Here is a 22,112-nt window from a genome sequence, read left to right as displayed (position 1 = left end):
TCTTTGACATATTTTTATATGCATGTATGTATACATTCTTACAGATATGACAAAAAATATTCTAGGCCGTGTATATATATATGGCCTTACCTCTTTGAGGGTTGGTTAAAGTAGACGTATTTCTAAGCATGCCTGCAAAAAATTAGAGTTTTTTTATTCAAAATTGCCGAAGCTATACGAGAATTTATATATTGGTGCATTTTGAAATTTGGCATATTTGTTAAAAGGGGATAAAACATCAAATGTGATTTAGGCACTTTCTTAAAATTATCTGAAAGTAGGAACGATGTGACTTTCCCCTCTCGGGTACAATGTAAAAAGGGAAAGGAAAATAGGTTGCCACAAATTTAGAAGTTCACCAAGTGAATTATTCTTGATGCAAACTGGAAAAAAAAAAATGTGGCAAGATAAGTTTTTGAATTTCTGCATTAATTTTGCACCAAATTTTAGAAAATTTAATATTTAGGCATAATTTGTGTTGTAGAATCGAAATATGGAAAAAAATTGGCATTTCATTTCAGAAAACATCCTAATTTGTATCAAAATCCCTATGTTAGAACAGTGCTATATATAAATCTAATACATATCCTAAGTCATGCTTTTGAGACATGAAGAATGCAGTTTGGATTTTATTAATGGGCCCAGTAAAACGGGAGATGCTTTTCTAAAATATTGTGGTTAGTTGAATGCCAGGTAGTTGAGCTTTTACCATGCTGAAATTCAAGTATGTTTTATTTATTGAAATGAAAATATATGAAATAAAAATAGCTAACCTGCTTTACAATTTTCATTAGAGAAAGAATTTAGTAAATGAAAACAAGTTTAATATTTGTTGAAAAACAACCAACAGAAAATATTATGGTAAAAGTATATTTTAAGGCAGTACATGGGTACCGACTTTGTGCAATTCTTTGACTTGTGCAGCAACAATTTTTGTGCCAAAAATCACTGCTACACAAAGCCAAAATAACAAAAACAAATTCAAAATCCATGTACACATCAACCTTTTCACTTAAAAAAAAAAAAAAAAAAATCCCATAATTGCAAAAAAATGGCATTGTGCACTCCTTTTATCCATGTACACATCAAACTATTTTCACTTTGAAAAACATCAGGGAATTTCACAAATTAGGCTAAATCGCTGCTAGACCAAAAACAACATAACAAGACAAAGAATTGCACAAACTCTCTATCCATGTACACATCGACTTATTTTCACTTAAAAAAAAAAGTCCCAGAATTGCAAAAAAAAAGGACATTGCACACTCCTTCGACTTCATCCATGTACACATCAACCTATTTTCACTTAAAAAAAATCAGAGAATTGCACAAACTATGCCTTACGCACACCTTTGAGTTTATTCATATACTCATCGATATATTTTTACTTAAAAAGTCGAAGGAGCACCCAATTCTACGGTAGAGGCAAACATAAAAATACATCACCTTAATAAACTACATTTTAAACCAAAGAATAAAATAACATAAAAAAGGAAAAACCTGTTATGTATTTTAACACTACACAAAGCAAATATCCACTTATTTAGAAATTCGTTCGTCTTCAGTCTGTGGCACGCAAAATTCCTTTTACAGCATCCAAAAACTTCCTAAAATTATCTGAACTAGAATCCGTATATTAGTGTCGCCACATAAATTCACAAAAGTAAGAGTAAAAAATATACTATGTAGTTCCGGACTGTCCGGAAAATGGCTACTAAGTAAACCTTCATTTACACACCAGTCAATCAATGCACTTTTCCCCTTTCATTTCAAATCGTATAGAAACTTGAAATTAATTGTACTACATTCAGCCATTATACAGTCTAAACAATGAAACAAGCAATGTACTTCCTAAGCAACATACACCTCAAAAGCCCTTGCAAAACATCCCATGATTCAAAATTTCCCAGAATAATGCAACTGATTGCATCATAATAGGGTTTCCATAACATTCAACTACTCAGGTTACCATAAATGATACAACTTGGCGATAAATGAAATAACAACTTCACGATAATACAAAGAGTACCGTAAAGTCAACTCTAACAACCGATATTAGATTTGTTAAAGAATGTATGCCCATTTTAAAATCTTAATATTATCTTTTAGCCTCAGATCAAAGTCATTTACCAATCAATGTGGAACCGGGTCTTTTTGAATGGTTGTATTGGTACAAAGAAAGCATGCCTGCTTGGATGAGCTTGGAAGAATTACGCTCGTATGCTTTCAACGTATCCTTGGACTATAAACCAGTGATCCCTGCTGTAAGTCTTTTAAGCTGTCAAGAGACTTGTGAGGAGTATTATATGAGAAGCTATTTGGTTACTTCTAAACTTCTAGAAAATTATTCTGGTAAGTGTAGAATGTTTAACTTTGAAAAGGATTTTAAACTGACCTCTATTTGTTTAGCAAAATTATTGTGTTTTGCATCTAATGTTAATTGTAAATGCCATGTATGCTGTATGCAGTATGCTAATTTTGTTGCCTTTAGACATGCCTGTGTAATCTCTTCTTTCATTTTTTTTGTTGCTGCATCATCCTATTTGTCTCATCACTAATCTTTCACATGGCGTGCCTGATTGGTACTTGGATCATACAGAAATGATTCACACAACGGCTCTCACTACGAAACTATTACACTATGTGAAGGGAAAACAAGTGAAATAGACACAAGGGGGCTGAGCTTCTCAGAATGCATAGATGGAGCTGTCTGCAAGCGAATGGTATAAGTCAGCGCCTGTCTCATTTCATTGCTTGACAAGATGAAGGATATAGTCAGGGAACAACATGTTGAATATTCTGCTGAATTGCATGCAGTTGTCCATAGGTGAGGCACAACACCCCCACCGACTCATTTACCAAAGCCCTTCGGGAGTGTAGACAGCAATGATGGAAGGTGATTATCATGGTCAGCATTGGACAGTGTGGCTCCTATGGAAGGAAAGGATACAGGGTAGTGAGATCCATCGTCACATGGTGTCATTTTGCATAACAAACAAAGCCCCCTCAAGCACAAAGGACAACAAAGCACCCTCTAGGCTTACTGTATCCCATTGGTTGGCAGTGGAGTGGAGACCACAACCAAAGGTGTCCACGCGGGATGACCAGCAACATCACATACAGCAACAAATGTGGCAGCCGTGTTGGATTTGATAATGGCGAACAGGCATACAACGTTCAACAAGATGCAGGAAGAGACAGGGCTCGCACAAAAAAGATTGCAGGCGATTGTGCATGATGATTTGGAGATGACAAATGTGTGTGCAAAGGGGGTGGACCTTGAACCAAGACCTCGGAGTACATCATGATTGACAAGATGAAGGATGCAGTCAGGGGCCAACATGTTGAATCTTCTGCCGAATCGCATGCAATTGTCCATAGGTGGTGCACCAACACCCCACAGACTGGTTTACCAAGGCTCTTTGGGACCTCCCAGCCAGATGGCAGAAGTGTATTGACATGGGTGGGGATTATTTCCAACTGATGTACTGTCAGTTTTTTTGGTAATAAATTGTATTCCACTCTGTAGCAGCATTTGTGTCATTCATTTCTGTACGACCAAATAATTCGTAGCTACTCCACATAGCATATAACTTTTCAACTGTGCATTCTAGCAAATTACTAGTTTTGAGCGATTTTGCATTTTACTGGCATGAGATCTTAATATAGAACAGCAACCCATCTGAGAACTGACAATTTGCCAGACTATATGAATATGCATGTAAAGATAAGTTACTTTGGGACTATCCCAATGACCATTTTTGCCAAACCCCATACTATCACCAAAAGGTAGCTTCTACGCCAGTAACCGCAAATAACTGTGCAATTCTTGACTTTGTAAGTTATTTTTCTTTAGTGTGTTGAAATATGCTGCTTTTTTTTTTTTACTCCACTGCAAAATAATACGAATTTGGGATTTGCCTAGTATTGAAGAGAGTGCAGTGGCATATTATCAAGAGTATGGAATCATTTCTTTAAAGAAAATGTGCGTTAATGACCACAATATGGCATTGTATATCAAAACTCATATGCAGTGTAAAGGGGTGCGATAAACAAATAGCTATTCGAAAAGGCACATGGTTGCAGGGCTCAACACTCCCATTTCTGACTGCTCATCGGTTTATTTACTGCTGGTCGTGAGAATTAACATCAGTCGAATGGGGGGAAAACAGCTTGATTCAACAGGAAAGACAATTGTTGATTGGAACAGTTATATGAGGTTAGTGTACACTCATAGCCTTCAGTTACATGATATGAAACAAATAGAAGATCCGAACAAAATTGCAGAGATAGATGAGAGCCTTTTTACAAAGCGCCAAAACCAAGTTGATTGTATTCTTCCAGAACAATGGAAATGAGTGTTTCATTGTAAAGGTTCCCAATCGAAATGCAGTAACTCTAATAGCTGAAATTAGGAACAGCATCAGCATTGCGGAAGGAACTACAATTTTCTCAGACTCGTGGAAAAGTTACAAAACTGATGAATTGGAAGCAGCGGTATTCCAGAACTTTAAAGTGAATCACCGCTATGATTTTGTGGATCCTAAAATTGGTATACATACACAAAATGTAGAACGATGGTGGGGTTTGGCAAAATGGAGAAACAAGAAACACTGTGAAACTACCCAAAAATACTTGGATTCATATTTAAACAAATTTATGTGAGGCTGAGTGTGCACTAAGATAATGACTTGTTTGTTTACGCTTTAAAAGCTATCAAGGATTATTGGCTGCCGAAATGATTTATAATAATATATATGGTTATATTTAAGAAACATTCAAGTGTAATTATAAAAAAAAAAATGTTGGTTTTTAATTTGTTTTGATTCTTTTATTACACTTTTTTATTACATGTTATTACACTTTCCTTTTTTTGTTATTATTATTTGATAAAATAATGAATTTGGAGATTGAATATAGAACGATTTGTCAAACCCCATAATCATGTTTAGAATGTTTATTTTGGAAATCGCTTTTCATTAAAGCAAAAGGATTACGCCAAAGGATTTGCGCATTTTCACGATCGTTTACAGGTTGATGGGATAATCTTAAAGTATCAGATAAAATAATACCCAGCGATATGTAAGCAAAGTTTGTACTTCTTAATAATTTATATCTTTATTTTCCCAGTAATTTATCTAATTGAAATTGCTGCGTGTGTACGGGTTGTTGGATTGAATTCACACAGAACCAGTGATAGTTTGATAAAATTTATTTTCACAAAAGAAAACTTTACAGTCCTGGAATTTTCCATAAAAGTGTTCATTTGGCTCTTTTCTGTACAATAGAGCATAATTAATATTTGCCACTTCAAACCACTAAGGACATTAAATGCAAAGCGAAGCTCGCACAGAGATCTCTGGATGCTCCAAAGTCAGCTCTGAACTAAAAACTGAGAATTGATAATCTTTCCTGGGCAGAGAATTTATCAGTACCTTTGATTTCTCGAAATTACTGGAAGGCATATACAAGTAAAGTTATATATAAGTGCCGGAGATATGATAGCAGTTACATATAGGGATCAATTACAATTATGCAGGGACTGGAACAAAATTTTGCCGAATGGGTGCCAAATTTGGCTACGTTTGGCGATTTCTTGCCAAATTTGTCGCTGAAACCATCCCCAGCTTGGAATCTCCATGCTGGGGATCTATCTGTGTCTCCAAATTGGCGAGATAGTCAGTTACCACAATGTTAAATGAACTTGCTGGTGTAATTCTTTTTTTCCTGTAGATCTTCGCATTTCTCAGGCGTTTTATGTTACATTATACAGAAGTTACTATAATTTTGCACATAATTTCACTAAAATTATTTACATTGTAACGTTACCTTTCTCTGAAGAACACTTGGTCACCCATCCTAAAGGAAGGGGCAGAGAACCCTCTTCTCGCCTTGGCTGGAAGACTCCACCCACCCCCACCCCCGGTTGTAGGTGGGAATAAAGAGAGATTGAGATGTGGAAGAGAAAAGAGTGGACACTAGATTGCGTGCTCTACTGTAGTGAAAATGTATTTTAAAGTTTTCTCAAATGTAATCTGTACATAGTTGTATATAGTTGCTCCATTGCTAGATCATTTCCCTCCTTTCAAAAACTCAAAAAATATATTTTGCATTTAACTAAATTTAGATGCTTTTTTTTATCTTGTTTTATAAATTAAACAATAAAAGGTATACAAAATATTAATAAATATGGAAGCTTGAAGAAAAGAAGTTTTTTTGTATTCATAAGCTAAAACTAAGACCGCATTACCCTCGAGGGGAGAAATTCCCCGCGTTTGAGACCCTGCTGTAAAAGATGCATCTTTTTAATTTCCAATATACTTATTAACTGGGAATTTATATAATTCTACTAATGTATAATGTTTTCTTATGTAGTATTATATACGAGGGCCATCCAGGAAGTAGATTACGTTTCCGTCTGTGTCCGCTAGGGGCGGGGCTAGCGCGGCCATCTTGGGGTCAGAGCGTTGCGCAGCTCAGTCTGCATCTAGCCGTGCTAGTGAGAGGTTCGTGCTGTGCTCCGTTCAGATACTCTGACGGTTTGAAATGTCTGCGTTAATTGAAAATCCCGCGAGCTGCGAGGTGCGCTCAGTAATAAGGATTCTGACTGCAAAAAACTGTAAACCGATAGAAATCTATCGGCAGCTTCGTGAAGTGTATGGGGACAACATTATCACTGAAGGTGGAGTGCGTCAGTGGGTCATAAGATTTCAAAATGGCCGAACCAATGTTCACGACGAAGATCGAAGTGGGAGACCCAGCATAGTGACCGCCGAACTTCTCGAAAAAGTCGATGCTAAAGTCCGTGAAAATCGAAATTTCACAATAACGGAACTTTCTTTGAGTTTTCCACAAATTTCGCGAAGTTTGTTGCACGAAATCATCAGCGAAAAGCTTGGTTACCACAAGTTTTGTGCAAGATGGATTCCAAAAATCTTGACAGAGGACCACAAAAATCAGCGAATGGCTGCAGCGTTGAACTTTTTGGACGCTTACCATAAGGATGGTGACTCTTTACTCGATCGCATCATTACTGGTGACGAAACATGGGTGAAACATGTGAACTGTGAAACGAAATTGCAATCAATGCAGTGGGGGCACACAAGTTCTCCCCAAAAACCCAAGAAATGCATGCAAACAATGTCGGCAAGGAAGATGATGGCGACTGTTTTTTGGGACAGAAAAGGTGTAATTTTGGTGGACTTCCTGGAAAGAGGCACTACAATAAACTCTCAAAGGTATTGCCAAACTCTCCAAAAACTCAGAAGAGCAATTCAAAACAAGTGCAGAGGAATGTTGAGCTCTAAGATCTTGTTGATTCACGACAACGCCCGGCCCCACACGGCAAATGTCACTCGTAAAGTTCTTGAATCTTTTAAGTGGGAGTTGTTTCCTCATCCGCCGTACAGTCCCGACCTGGCACCGAGCGACTTCCACCTATTCCCAGCAATGAAGAAGTGGCTGGCTATGCAGCGTTTTGATGACGACGCACAGCTGCAAGAAGAGGTAACGAAGTGGTTGAAGGCGCAGGCGGCCGAATTTTTCGACGAAGGAATTTCCAAGCTCGTACATCGCTACGATAAATGCCTTAATTTGTATGGTGACTATGTAGAAAACTAGTATTTGAGTGTGGCTTTCATCTGTATATAATAAAATTTGTTTCCTATACTTTGTTTATTTTTTTATTCCAAAACGTAATCTACTTTCTGGATAGCCCTCGTATGTTTGTTACAGAATAATCATTTGTGTTTTGCCTAACAATAAATTTGAGACATTTTGATTAAAGGATGAATGTAAAATAAATAATAAAAATAAAATTTATAAATAATTTAATAAATAAAATAATAATAAATATTAAATAAATAAAGTAAATAAAAATAAATAAATAAAATTAATAATAAAATAATAAATATAAATAAAAAATTCTGCTTCATTTTTTTTATTTACTCTTGAAAAATAAAAAGATTTCATATGTAATATATGGCAATCATAATCCTTGTTAAGATTACTTATTAATTTAACTATTTAATTATTTTCCTCTGGAATTTCATATTTACATTCAACTGAAGAAAGTGTTTATTCAAGTGAACCAGCTTTTGTAAAGATGAAAGCTCTTTCTCATTTGTAATTAATTTTGGTGATTTTCTGTTTGTGAGGTGCCAGCAGCCAAATGTGGTAGCCTGTTTGCATTGCACTAGGAATAGAATCGTTGCAAAAATGTGGGAAGTTGAACATCAGTCTGTAGAGACATTAGGTTAACTGGAAAAACCAAAGAGATGAAAATTTAGCAACCGCCTTCGCCGGGAGTCGAACCACGGAGCTCTGGAATACCGGCCCAGCATGCAGAACCACTACACCACGAAGGCACGCTAGGAAAGCGGGAGAAATACCTTATAAATCCTGTAAATTTCTCTCCTAGGTTTTCATTTGCTTTTTTTATTAAAGCAGAGATAGCTATTCTTCACTGAATTTATGTAATTCTCTTGTGTTCTTTTAAGCAAAAATGGATCCCTGTGTACACGAAACAGTATTCATTTCTCAGTTCTTTTAGTTTTTTATTTCGACTTCAGTAATTGTATTTGCACGTCATAATTCACATTGTAGTTTATCATCAGTTAATTCACAGGCTGAAGTTGATCCAAAAGCATTCGTAACTTTTTGTTCCATATTTAATAAATTTCATAAATTCTGCCATGAGTGGTGGGGTGGACATCCCTGGTTAATACAGGGAAAAAGAAGTATTTTGTTCTATAAAGGTAATAAGTGGTGCAGTAATATTCGTTTCATTTGATCAACAGCTGAATCTTTTTTTCAGTTAAGCTATTTAACTTGGAACAAAATTGTCATGACTGTCTTTTTTCTATATTTACCACTTATCAATGTTACTACATGAGTTTAACTATATGAATTATATGTTTTAGTTAAAAAGGAGTAGATTGGCACCAGAACAGTCATGGCAAAAGTGAGACGTAAAATAAATTAGCAGTTGCTATGAATTACATTTCATTTTTAAATTCCTACTATTAGCTGACACTCTCCCTATATCTTGTTCAAATTTAAAAGTGAGCCTCAAAATAAATTAGCAGTTGCTCTGAATGACATTTCATTTTTAAATTCCTACTATTAGCTGACACTCTCCCTATATCTTGTTCAAATTTTCAGTGATTAATAAAATACTTTTAATTCATCCACTCAAGTTCAAATACATTGTTTTAAACTTGTAGTGGATGACACTTCATGTTAATATAGTTTTTTTTTTTTCATATTAAAGTCAATTCCCACTTATTGATTCTTGTTCATCAGAACTAAAGGTAGACTGTTTTTTTAAATATATGAGAAGACTTACAAAAAATTACCATTTATTAGGAATTCTCACTTGCTGTAAAAATTAATTTTATAACAACTTATAAATAATAGTACATGACTGATAAATAATAATTGTAATATTTAACAAAAATAAGAGGCAACAGTGAGACAGAGTTCTAAATACTTTTAAAGTGTATGGAATTAAAGAATTGTAGTTTTATAGAGTTGCATGAAGCGGATGTACTGTCCTATTCTGTAGTGAAAATTCTCCCCCTGTTTCCAGAGCTGTGGAATCAGAGTTGGGTAGATTTTTGGGTAAAAGGAGTCTTGAGTTGGAGTCACTAAAAACACGTCAACTCCAGTTTTTGTTGGACAGTTTGAATTTGAAATGAAACTAAAGTGAATTTAAAAGCAAATTAATGACAAACTGAGTTAATATTTTTATTTATGAACTAAATACATTAATCAATAGTTATTTTCTATTTTATTGACATATTAATAAATAAATATAAAGGAACAGGATGGACGTGATATTTGCCATTATTTGAATAAACTGATTAATTTATTTACAAATCGCGTTGCCAAATTTAGGTAATCAGCAGTAGCAGTAAGAACTGCCAAAATTGATAAAATTGATGCCATTTTTAAGGGTCGTTCCTTCTGGGGTTTATCAGAGCTAATGGAGACAAATGACATAGCGGACCCCTCCAAGACCAGTTCTTTCTCTAGGGGAGCAGAAATGTCTTTCCATGACAGAAAAATCTGAACTGCAGGCATAGTGAAGTTAGTCGACACATGGAACTGACTCCGTTAGCTCAGATAAATCCCAGTGGGAATGGCCCTTTAGGAAGCAAGCAGGAAAAGGAGCTATTATTGATCGAGCAATGCGATGGAGAAGTATATTTGCTTATATGGGGGTTGTTAGAATTAAGAATTATTTCAGAAGATGTAGATAAGCCTAATGTTTCACTAACAGAAAAAGACTGTGGAATGATCTTGCAGAATTGGAAACTTTTCTTTCAACACCATATATAGTCACAAAAAAGCTGCAGTTGGAAGAATTAACAGGAGACAAGAATGTTAGAAGATGTAGATAACCCTAATGTTTCACTAACAGAAAGACTGTGGAATGATCTTTTGAAGAATTAACAGGAGGCGAGAATGGAAGAATGTGATGTTTGTTCTTTCTGAAATTGTGGGTTTATTGCAGAAGGAATCATTTCTTCAATGAAGAAAAGAGAAACTACTTTGCTAGACAATAAGGTCTTGCTGCGTTCAATATATATAGATCCAAAATGCCGAATTTTGTTGGATGACAAACAAATTAAAAAAGGCAAAGAAAGCCATCTGTGAACTTTCATTGAAATTATTTTCAGAACAACTGGAGTATTCAAATCAGGACAGTCAAACTGCAGACATTGCAACTGAGTCTCTATCATCCTCTTTCCCTGGTGAATTAGATTTTGAGAAATATTTGGATTATTGAAAAGGCTAAGGAAAAGGGAATGAAAATAAAGAACTAAGAGCCTTTAGATACAAAATGAAGAAATACAAACAAGATTTATGTATGGCCTTTAAAGAAATAGAGAAATATGATTGCTCTTGCAAGACACCTCTTTTAGAACTTGTAAAAATCTATCCTGAAAGGTTAAAGGAAGTAGCCCTAACTGTAACAGCTCTTCCTCTTACTCAAGTGAGTGTGGAAAGACTCTTCTCAATTCTGAAGTTTATCATATCGGATCTGTGGCCCTCCAACAAAGAAGATCTTGCCGAAGTTATACTGTTTCTTAGAAATTACTAATGCCAGTTTTTCCATTTCATAATATATGCTAATTAATATATAAAAATTTGCTATGCATCAATTTTTTTCTGTTGCATCTATTACTTCTTTTATATAAAAAAAAATAAGCTGTAACCTATATGTATATGTTTACATATATATGAGGGAGTCGAAGTTGAAGTCTTTAAAACTCCAGTAGTCAAGAGTCAGTCATTTTCCCTACAGACTCCACAGCCCTGCCTATTTCTATGTTAATGTGATAATAATATATGTTTAAAATATAACCCTTTAAAATGGCCCTTGCTTTGTACATAAGATGAAAGTAGCGCTGCCGCTTATGCAGTAATATATCTAGGATGAAAATTCTTCGCAGCAGGTCAAGCATATGTCGCCTTGAGTCACGTGAAATTATTAGATGGAATATTAATTAATGAACTGAACTACTTGAAACTCACTGGAAAGGTTCCTTGCAATAATGAAGCATTAGAAGAGATGGATAGAATGAGAAATTATAGTTTCATCCATCAGCTTCATAAATTAGAAATGAAAAAATGTTAATAAAAAGTAACTAAAATAAATTTTTTCTTTGTTGACCTAAGTAGGAATTGAAAAAAAAAAAAATCTTTTGTATTACTTATTTGGGATATTACAGCAAAATGTAATGCTATCATTTGTATTGTTCTTAACGTAATTAAGCTAATTATCACCATTTTTATTATTGCTGATAAGTAAACTTTCTCATTTGTTTCGAATTTAGATGAGCACATTTTGTTGAAAATTTAATGCATAATAAAAAAAAATATACTTAAATTTCTAATTATTTCTTTGTTAATTTAAATAGGTAATCTTCTTTTTCTTGGGCATGCAGCAACTTTAGATACGTGCAGCAGACAGCTGACAGAAAAACCTCCAAGGAATAACCACGAAATGCAAGGTTTACTGCTTTACTGCCCATATGCAAGCGTCACAGTGGTTGAAGAAAATCCTCAGGGAAAATGGCATTTAGTTGATCCTCCTTTTCCACCATTGCAACATTCAAATAATTGTAGTTTTCAATGGCAAATTCTCCTTTGATATTCAGCTTATGGTGATTGAAGCATTTTGCTACTTATGAATTACCACAACCGCTTTGGAGCTATTTGGCTAATTTTTACAGATGCAAAGCTAAAAGGCACTTATCGGGTACATGTTGAGGATCTTTGCGACTTTTTTAAAAAGATTCACAAACTATAAATATGTATCGTAATTCAGCAGACTTTATCAGTATATGAAAAGTCAACATACTTTAAGCAATTTAAAATGCAAATTTTAATTATTAAATGAGGACTGTGTGATACATTTAAAAAAAAAAAAAAGTACTTTTTTCTTCAAATCTTTCTTTCTTTCTCTCTCTCTTTTTTTTTTTTTTTTTTTTTTTTTTTTAAAGGTCTAGAAGGGCTTTTAATTCTGTTTTGACATTTTGCGTCAAAAACTTTAAATGTCTGTTTCACTTTTCAAATTGTTACCACCAAATACTATCACCCTGTGTTATATTTAAAGAAATTAAATAATGAAGAATCTGCATAAATATATGTATGTTTCTCGCATTCTGATGAAACAACGGCACCAAGAGACATCAAATTTTGAATAACTTAAACCTCCACCAAATATGGGCAGCCCTAATTTGGAATCTTTTTATTAGTGATTTCATATTCTGTAATACTATTATGAATTTTTGATTAACAAACTCAAGGATTTCAAAGTGAACAATGGCAACACTGTAGGAAAAAAACATTTTTGTCTCCAACACGCGAGACTGTGTATCGGAAATTCTAAAGGAAGGCTCATTTTAAAATTATTTTGCGATATTGCCATTGAATTGAATTTTTTGGTCTAAGTACATGATATTTAATAAGTAAAGGTTACACACAAAATGTTAACAAAATGCCCCTGTGGGCATAATATAAAATCTGATATCTTTCGGATTTTTAAAAATTTTTAAGAGCTTTACCTGGCTGCTTTTTTTTTTTTTTTTTTTTTTTTTTTTTTTTGTGTGTGTGTGTGTGTGTGTGTGTTTTTCTTTTTCCTAAGTACACAGCAATTTGTTTTCAGGCAAAAAGAATCAGAATAACATTGCATAAACCTCAGCAACAGCAACTGTGTACCAGACACATATTCCTTACTGCTGCTTTAAGATTTTGTGTCACAGCTGTATATATCTGCAAAAATTTACTGAAGTTTTGTCCGTTGTTGCAAATTCCACAAGCGCATATTTTAAAATTAAGTTTAAGGCAAAAAAGTATCAGGATTTGTTTATAAAAACCGTTTGAATATAGAATACATGCAAGAATGCAAATGTTACTCGATTAAAAGATTGTTAGGAATATGGTTCCCTGAAGAATGGTGATGCACGTGGTTGCCAGAGTTTAACATATTCTGAAAATTTGTTGACTTCTACTAAGGTGGTTGTGATAACACGTAAGTAGCAGTATTCATTCTTCTGAGAATATTTTTGCTAAACGGAGTAAAAAAATTATGGAACTTCGAAATCATAATAATGAAAAAACACTAAAATTATTATGTTCAGTTATATTCAAATCAAAATACATAAAAATTATAGGTAAATAAATATTTAACTGAGTTATCAAAGTTGCTTAGAGGAGGAAAACATAAAATTAAAAAAAATAATAATAATACAGTTTAATAAAGTGAGTCCATTTATTAGCAAAGAAAACATGTAATGTGGTTAGGAGAACTGACCATTCTTAACATTCATTTGTGCTAAGACTTGTTTAAGATATGGATATTTTGTTATCATTACCAGATTAAAAATTATGTTTTGTTCTTTTAAAGTAATTATGTATTCGTTTTGTATTCTATTTATGTATGACTTCTCAGTTTTGTTCCTTCCTGCAAGTAGCAGTTAGGCTGTTACTACTTTTTATTGCATTCTCAATTATTTAATAAATCTTGTTTTTATCTTATAAAAATGTTGTTTGCAATTCTATTATTTGTGTTAGCATTGATAGTTAAACAGATTCTGGTTTTTATTATCAAATTACATGTTTAAAGATATTTCTTGTGAATGGAAGCTTGTGATTTTGTATTCGAGTGTATCCCTTAAAATTTGAGCTTTATTATTTAAAGTTAAATGAAAAAAAAAAAGATCGTTTTTATTGTATTACATTCTTGATATTATTATTATGCCCAACATCCCCCCCATTTCTACTTTCTAATATATTATACTGTTATCATTCTCATGAGGATATTAAAATTATTAAGAAAGGACATTATAAAGGAACCTTCTTCACAAACTTTATTTGCTTCACTACAAATCACTAATGATGAAATCAAGTGTCTCTTTTTGGAAGCGGTACAGTAGGCCAGTGGAATAACTGAAATCTTGAAAGTCTAAATTTGTTTGCAGTCTCATTTGCTTTTGACTGAATTATAGGTCTTTTTAAAGATACACTGGAAGAGTGCATGTGATTCAACCACTCTAGAAGTAAAGTTTCAAGATCTTCGTATTTAGCACTCTAAAATCAATTAGATTTGTTTCTGGAACCCATATGCAACAGCATTAAGAAATTTTTAGGGTATTTAAGTATTGATTGAGTAGTATTGGTAGATTGGCAGTTCCATACATTTCAGCAGTTGTACTCTTCAATACACCACAGCCAATTTCCTCTAGGATTTTTAGTTTTGTTTGCAGATCAATGCCTGTCTTCTTTCTAACTGCTTGCAGTTTGACGTTGGCTGTCACATCCCGAAAGTTTCCACAGTGCCATCGAGGTGTCTGTCGAAATGTGTGAGTTTACGAAGCAACACACTTAATGCGAGTGAGCAATGTACCTCAAGACGTATAATAAAATGCAGACGATATAGCAAATGGCAATTGTTTATCAACACGGCTACTGATTGACAGGCTATTTTTAGGTAGCCTCGAGGGAAAAGCGATTAATAGGCTATCAGTTGGTACGTGTTGGCGAAAGAAAGTTGATTACAGTCAAAAGTCGTAAATCCGGACTCATCGGGACTTCGCCGATTCCGGATTATCGATTTTTCCGGATTATAGATCATCAGTTTAAATCTGGTAAGATGGCATGCAGAAATTGTAAAATTAAAAATATGAAACCGTAATTTATGAAATAAAGAACAATTATGATCTAAAGGGTATCAAAATTTACAAAAAAAAAAAAAAAGCGTAATATTTATTTGTTTACTTTATTAAACATTTCTTTCAATGTAAGTTGTTTAAGTTGCTTCATTTTTTATGTGATAATACACTCTCTTTAATTCTATAAACAGACATAATTTCTTGTTCAGTTACAAAGTTCTGCTGTTCAAGTCCTATAATTGCTGTGTCGAGAATACCGACTAATTTGTCAATCGAAATTGTTTCATTTTCAATAACCTCTGTTACTTTCTTCGCTATCATAAGCGAATTATAATGACGAGGAATTTGATTTAAATCATATCAAAGACTGAGTACATCAAGATGAAATACTACATTTAGTAAGGGACTATAAGCCAAATAAAATAAAAACATCTGCCCTGAAGATAAGGATAGTGCTAACAGATCAACTTCCAATTCATTGCGCGCCGCGTCGTTAAAGATAAACAAAGTTTAGATAAACAAAGGATATGCCTTTATCCATTTTTTGCAGCAATTCCACTTTTTGTTTAATGGACTTCGAAACATACTTTTGCTTTGTAGATCCTTTTCATATTAGTAAATATATATCGGAAATTCTATTTAACATAATCGAAAGTTCAAGCTTACTTTTATAAAATTGCTCTAACAGTCTGCAAAAAATAATAAGCTGAATCCAGTTCGAAGATTAAGGAACAACGCAATCTGCAACATTAACTGAATTATATAATTTTAGCTTAGTTTATACCGTCCGTTATACATTAAACGCGTATTCGTAAACGTATATTGCGCACACGCATATTCGCAGCCGTAAAGGTCTTACGCGCATGCGTCAACGTGATGCATGCGCAGAAAGTTTGTAGCTTTGAGGTCCGGATTATGGGTGTCCGAATTAACGACTTTTGACTGTATTATATGCATTATTGTTTCTGTTCCTTCACAGATCTGTTTTCCTTCAAAAAACATCAAACAGTTGCACAAACTCGGCAGAAATCAATGTGCCGGTTTATTTATTTTTATATTATTTTGTTTTTAACGTTCTTTGTAGATTGAAGTAATAACTACTGATTGTACTCTGTCATATTGAGAAGAGCTGTTCGAGTACTTTTGTAAAAAGCTCCAGACAGGCCCGCGCCAAGCCTAATCGGCACCGTTGTGCAAATGTCTAGCGAGCGCCTTTATCTAGTGACGATATTAAAGGGACATTGCTTATGGTTAACATTTAAAATGGACCATTATTAACATAATAATATCAAAAAACTTGCATTTTATCTTTTGTCTAAATATGCAAATTTTATGTACTTTGTTAAAAACCCATACTGAAACATATTTATTGAAGAATTATGCATACATTTATGTTATAAAAGCTGCTCAACCTACTAAATGTTTAGCGTTGATGACTGCCATGGCAAAGGGCCCGGAGAAGACATAGATATTCGTAAATGTATAGTGTCTGTGTGGCATGGGAGCAGTATAACTATGTGAGGCGAAAGTCCTCTCAAAAGGTCAGTGGTAGGGTTGGAGGGGAGGGAGACAGTCCAAATTGTCCCCCAAGGCACTCTCCATCAAAACTGGGGGCGAAACTGAGCTAAATCGCATTGTCGCCTCTAAGGTGCTCAATGCTGTTGCCAACAGCAGGCATATCTTGCACTCCTTGCCACGAGGAATTTCGTGGGCTTGGGCTGACTATAGGTATGGTAACTGAGCATTAGTCAACAACATTTTATAAAAAAGTAACACTGCAAGCGAAGCGAATTAATATACTAAACGCATTGGATAAATATATTGCTAAACATTATTTATTATCTTAAAATTAGAAACAAATTAATATACATATCTAATATATTTGCACTGAATAATTTTTTTTTTTTTTTCTGCATATATTACGGAAATGGAGTATAAAATGTTAGTAAATTTATTTAAAGATGAGGGGAGATCCAAAAGGGTTTCCCCCTGAGATAAATTCAATATACATATATAAATCCCCTCAAAAAGATTTTACATTTTTCTTGAAAACGCTAAGTGAAAAAAATTTCCTTGTATGATTCGTTTTAAAGTTGCTTATTTTTGATATTTTATATTTCTTTTTGGCTCGCTCCTAGAAGATTGGAAAAGCTGAGGTTGTGCAATTCTCTGATGTTTTTTAAGTGAAAATAGATCGATAGGTACATGGGCAAAGCCAATGCAGTGCGCGATGCCAAGTTTGTGCAATTCTCTGATGTTTTTCTAAGTGAAAATAGATCGATGTGTACATGGGTAAAGCCAATGCAGTGCGCGATGCCGAGTTTGTGCAATTCTTTGATGTTTTTTTAAGTGAAAATAGGTCGATGTGTACATGGGCAAAGCCGATGCAGTGCGCAATGCCAAGGTTGTGCGCGATGCCGAGTTTGTGCAATTCTCTGATGTTTTTTAAGTGAAAATAGATCGATGTGTACGTGGGCAAAGCCAATGCAGTGCGCATAGCCGAGGTTGTGCGCGATGCCGAGTTTGTACAATTCTCTGATTTTTTTAAATGAAAATAGATCGATTTGTACATGCGCAATGCCGAGGTTGTGCGCGATGCTGAGTTTGTGCAATTCTGGGATGTTTTTTTAAGTGAAAATAGATCGATGTGCACATGGGCAAAGCCAATGTGGTGCGCAATGCCGAGGTTGTGCGCGATGCCGAGTTTGTGCAACTCTGGGATGTTTTTTGAGTGAAAATAGATCGATGTGCACATGGGCAAAGCCAATGTGGTGCGCGATGCCGAGTTTGTGCAATTCTGGGATTTTTTTTAAGTGAAAATAGATCGATGTGTACATGGGCAAAGCCAATGCAGTGCGCAATGCCGAGGTTGTGTGCTATGTCTAGTTTGTGCAATTCTTTGATGTTTTTTTAAGTAAAAATAGATCGACTTGCACATGGACAAAGCCAAGACAGTGCGCAATGCCAAGTTTGTGCTATTCTCTGATTTTTTTTAAGTGAAAATAGATGGATGTGCACATCGACACCAAGTTTTTGCAATTCTTTGAAGTTTTTCGAGCGAATACAGATTGTTGTGCACATGAACAAAGCGAGGCTGTATGTTATACCGAGCTGTAATATAACGTATTTTATATGCTATGTTTAATGTGTCGTTCGTGTATTTTAAATTTGCATTGTTGTTTTAATTGCATGTTATACTTTAGACATCTTTTTTATTGTATTTTTAATTGTTTGGTTTTGATATGTTGATAATGCTTTCCGAAAAATATCGATAATCCGACGATCTACTCAATAGTAGGAAAATTTGACCCTATAAATAACTTATACTTTTTTTATTTTAATACGTAATATTTGCTATCGCAATTGCATTTGATAATATGAGTTCATTGATAATATGTGTGTGTGTGTGAAGCATTGCTTAGTGTTCCAAATTTGTAGTATTTATTTTCTTTCATTGTGAGAAATTAGATTTTTTTTTTTTTTTTTTTTTTTTTTTTTTTTTGATTTGTGGAATGTATAGAATTCTAGTAGGACTGTAGAGTATGACGTGATTTAAGAATTTAAGAAACAGTGGTATGAAAGCTGTGTATGATATTGATTTGCTATAAAAATATTTATTATTTTATTTATTGATGTAAACAACAAGGTAACATAGCAACAAGGTAATTTGTAAAAATGATAAATTAAAATGTTCGATAATCGGAATTTAAATTTGTTGGTAACTACTCCGGTAAAAGAAAGAAGAAAAAAAAGAGGGAAATAGTTTTTGATTCGAGCGTTTGGCAACAGAGAGAAACCAGACGAACCCCGTAGAACTAGCACTTTTTTTAGAACTTGAACTCGATTTTCGGTAGTTTTTGAATCGGCTGTAATCGGATATTGTTCTTTGAATTATTATCCTTTTAAACTAAAAATGTAAATAATATTATGTCAATATAACCCCCCCCCCCAAAAAAAAAAATCAATATCATGTGTATGATTTATTTTACGTTGAATTATTCACAAAAGAAGAAGTTAATATTTTTCTAGCAGATATTCGAAATATAATCCAGCATCAAAAAAATCATCAAAGGGGGTAAGTCTTGAAATTTATTAAGCCCTTATATTAATAGATTTAACGTAAATTGGAGTATATACTATTTTATTTAAAAGACACGCAATAATTTGCAACATTCTGATATAATTGCCGCAATAAATTTAATAATAAAAATCTTTTTTTATTTGTATAAATTCTGAAGTTGTATGAAATACAAATATGAGAGACTGCGACGTTGTTTACCGTTTTAATAACTGGTACAATTCATTTACTGCATTATTATAACTTAAAATATAAAGGTTTTACTATACTTATTTCTATATCATTAGAGAATACATTGGGATATATATTTTTCTTGTTACATTAAACTGAACTGCCATTTGATCTGAGTTGTTTCAACCGACTGTAAGCATCTGTAGATTTTTATATTAATATCCAAGCAGTGTTTAAGTAATATTTAATTCTGTGTACTTCAGTACATGATACCTAACCAAGTTTATCAAGATAAATATTGTGTACATTAATTATTAATCCACAGGGGCAATTTGCCCAGAAGGACTATTAATTTCGTTTTCGCATTTTGCGTCGATTCACGATAAGCGTTGTTTCACTTTTCAGTATTAGAGCCCTGTATTATATTTAAAGAAATTAAATAATAAAGAATCTGCATAAATGTATGTATGTTTCTCGCGTTGTGATAAAACCACGGTACCTTGAGCCATCCAATTTTGAATGACGCAATACTCCTGCGAATATGGTCATCTGGAAGCCGAAATTTGGAATTTGTTTTATTATCGATTTAATATTTTGTAAAACATTAACGAATTTCTGATTAACAAACTCAAGGGTTTCAAAGCGAGCCATGGCAACGTTGTACAGAAAAACATTTTTATCTCCAGCACGCGAGACTGTGTATCGAAATTCTAAAGATATGCTCATTATAAAATTACTTTGCGATATTGCTGTTTAATTGAATTTTATGGTTTAAGTGCGAAGAACATGGTATTTATTAAATAAAGGTAACATACAAAGTGTTAAAAAACGCCCCTTTAGGCGTAATTTTAAATCTGAAATCTTTCAGATTTTTTTTTTTTTTTTTTTTAAATTTTATTTTCATCACATTGAAAAGTACTTTAATGAATAACATTAAGTGCGAAGAACGTGATATTTAATAAATAAAGGTAAGACACAGAATGTTAGAAAAACGCCTTTTTGGGCATAATTTAAAATCTGAAACCTTTCAGATTTTTATTTATTTATTTATTTATTTATTATTTTATTTTCATCACATTGAAAAGTACTTTAATGAATAACAGCTCCCTTTCATATTCCGTATTTTCTCAGTATAAAAGTGTTAGAAAGCTGCATAAGGAAATCGACCAAAAGACATAAAATTCAGAATATATAATTAAATATTTATACATTTTACATTAGAGTCATATTACGAATGGGCATAATAATCATGCATTATAAAGTAAATTTAAGTCAATTTGAAGTCCTTTTGAAACGGCGTAGCGTAAAAATGGTTGGTTCACTGGGATGAATATCTCGGTGTTTCGTATTTCAAAGTTGGAAGTTTAATTGAGCATCTGACCATACAACCTTCTCAAGACTTATTTCTAGTGGTTGTAGCTAAAGCTTTTGACTCATGGAGTCGTTCCTGAATTTTTTAATGTGGTCACGTTTGCCGCCTGAGGCAGTCTCTGTATTTGCCGTCCCTTTTGATATACAAACAAACGACTGAAACTATCAAAATAACATAATAGGGAAGATAGAAATCTACCTTTATCTTTGAAGAAACATTTAAGGTTAGAGTAGATTTAAGGGTGCCCCTTGTATTATCGCGGAGTTGTTTCACCTACAGGCCCGCGCGCAAAGCCTAATCGACGCCGTCGTGCATATGTCTAGCGAGCGCCTTTATGTAGTAATGATATTAAAAACAATGAATTAAAAAAAAAAAAAAAAAGTTTAACTTTTGTCTAAATATGCAAACATTTTGTGCTTTGTTAAAACCCGCACTTAAACATATTTATTGAACATTTATAACATTTATGTTATTAAAAGCAGCCCAACCGGTATAATGGTTAGCGTTGCTGACTGCACTGCCGAGGGGCTCCGTTTTGAATCCGGGAGAAGACATGGATGTTTGTAAATGTATAGTGTCCGTGCGGCATGGGGGCACTCTAAATATGCGAGGTAAAAGTCCTCTCGTAAGGTTGGTGGTAGAAGAAGAGGGGTGGGAGACGCTCGGACTGAGGTAGATCAAGGTAAGGTGATGAAGGATGTTGCCAACGACAGGCCTATCTTGTGCTTCTTGCCACGAGAAATTTCGTGGGCTTCGGCTGACTAAGATCGGACAAGTGAGCATTAGTCAACAGCAACATGTTATAAAAAAGTAACACTGCAAGCGAAGCGAAATAATATAATATACGTACTAGATACCAAATATATTGCTGAACACTAATTATTATTTTAAAATTCAAAACGAAGTAATATGCATATCTAATAAGTTTGCACTGAATAAATTGTGGTTCTCAGGTTCGACAAGGTTCACACTGTGATTACAAAAGGGCACAAAAAATGCTCTAGGGCTGATATCTAGGGATACATCCAAAATTCTTTTCTGCACACCGCTATGTTGTTGACAAAGATATAGCTTAGAGTTTCAACCGCCGATTCTATATTTCTCCCAAAAGTTTGAAAAACTGCAGTTCATGCATAAGATCTGTACTATGTATATTGCTTTGATTTTTAGCAATTAATGCTTTTGCGTAAGTTGAGCTGATCTTGTAAATATATGTGAACGAAAATACGTGATGCCGATGCGTATGCAAGAGTACAGGGGGAGCCGTAGATGCGTTTGACAAGTTGCGTAGTCCTTATTTTGTGTTTAC

At 33.9% G+C, this 22,112-nt stretch overlaps 1 protein-coding gene across 2 annotated transcripts in view; it reads left to right on the top strand.

Moving 5' to 3' along the window:
* The window catches only part of Epp (Ecdysteroid phosphate phosphatase), a 46,883-nt gene extending 32,828 nt beyond the window's left edge, over positions 1-14,055 (top strand). For both annotated transcript variants that reach the window (XM_085810378.1, XM_085810379.1), the window contains exons 4-5: positions 2,110-2,352; positions 11,928-14,055. In XM_085810378.1, coding sequence (XP_085666504.1) covers positions 2,110-2,352; positions 11,928-12,160 — 476 coding nt within the window. In that variant the 3' untranslated portion in view covers positions 12,161-14,055. The remainder of the gene's footprint in view (positions 1-2,109; positions 2,353-11,927) is intronic.
* Positions 14,056-22,112: the final 8,057 nt, after the last annotated feature.

The sequence above is a fragment of the Stegodyphus dumicola genome, chromosome 2 (assembly GCF_044657685.1).
Source record: "Stegodyphus dumicola isolate Sdum_Otavi_A_Nest chromosome 2, ASM4465768v1".
In the NCBI taxonomy this organism is placed as follows: Eukaryota; Metazoa; Arthropoda; class Arachnida; order Araneae; family Eresidae; genus Stegodyphus; species Stegodyphus dumicola.
This window is presented reverse-complemented; position numbering and strand designations above follow the sequence as displayed.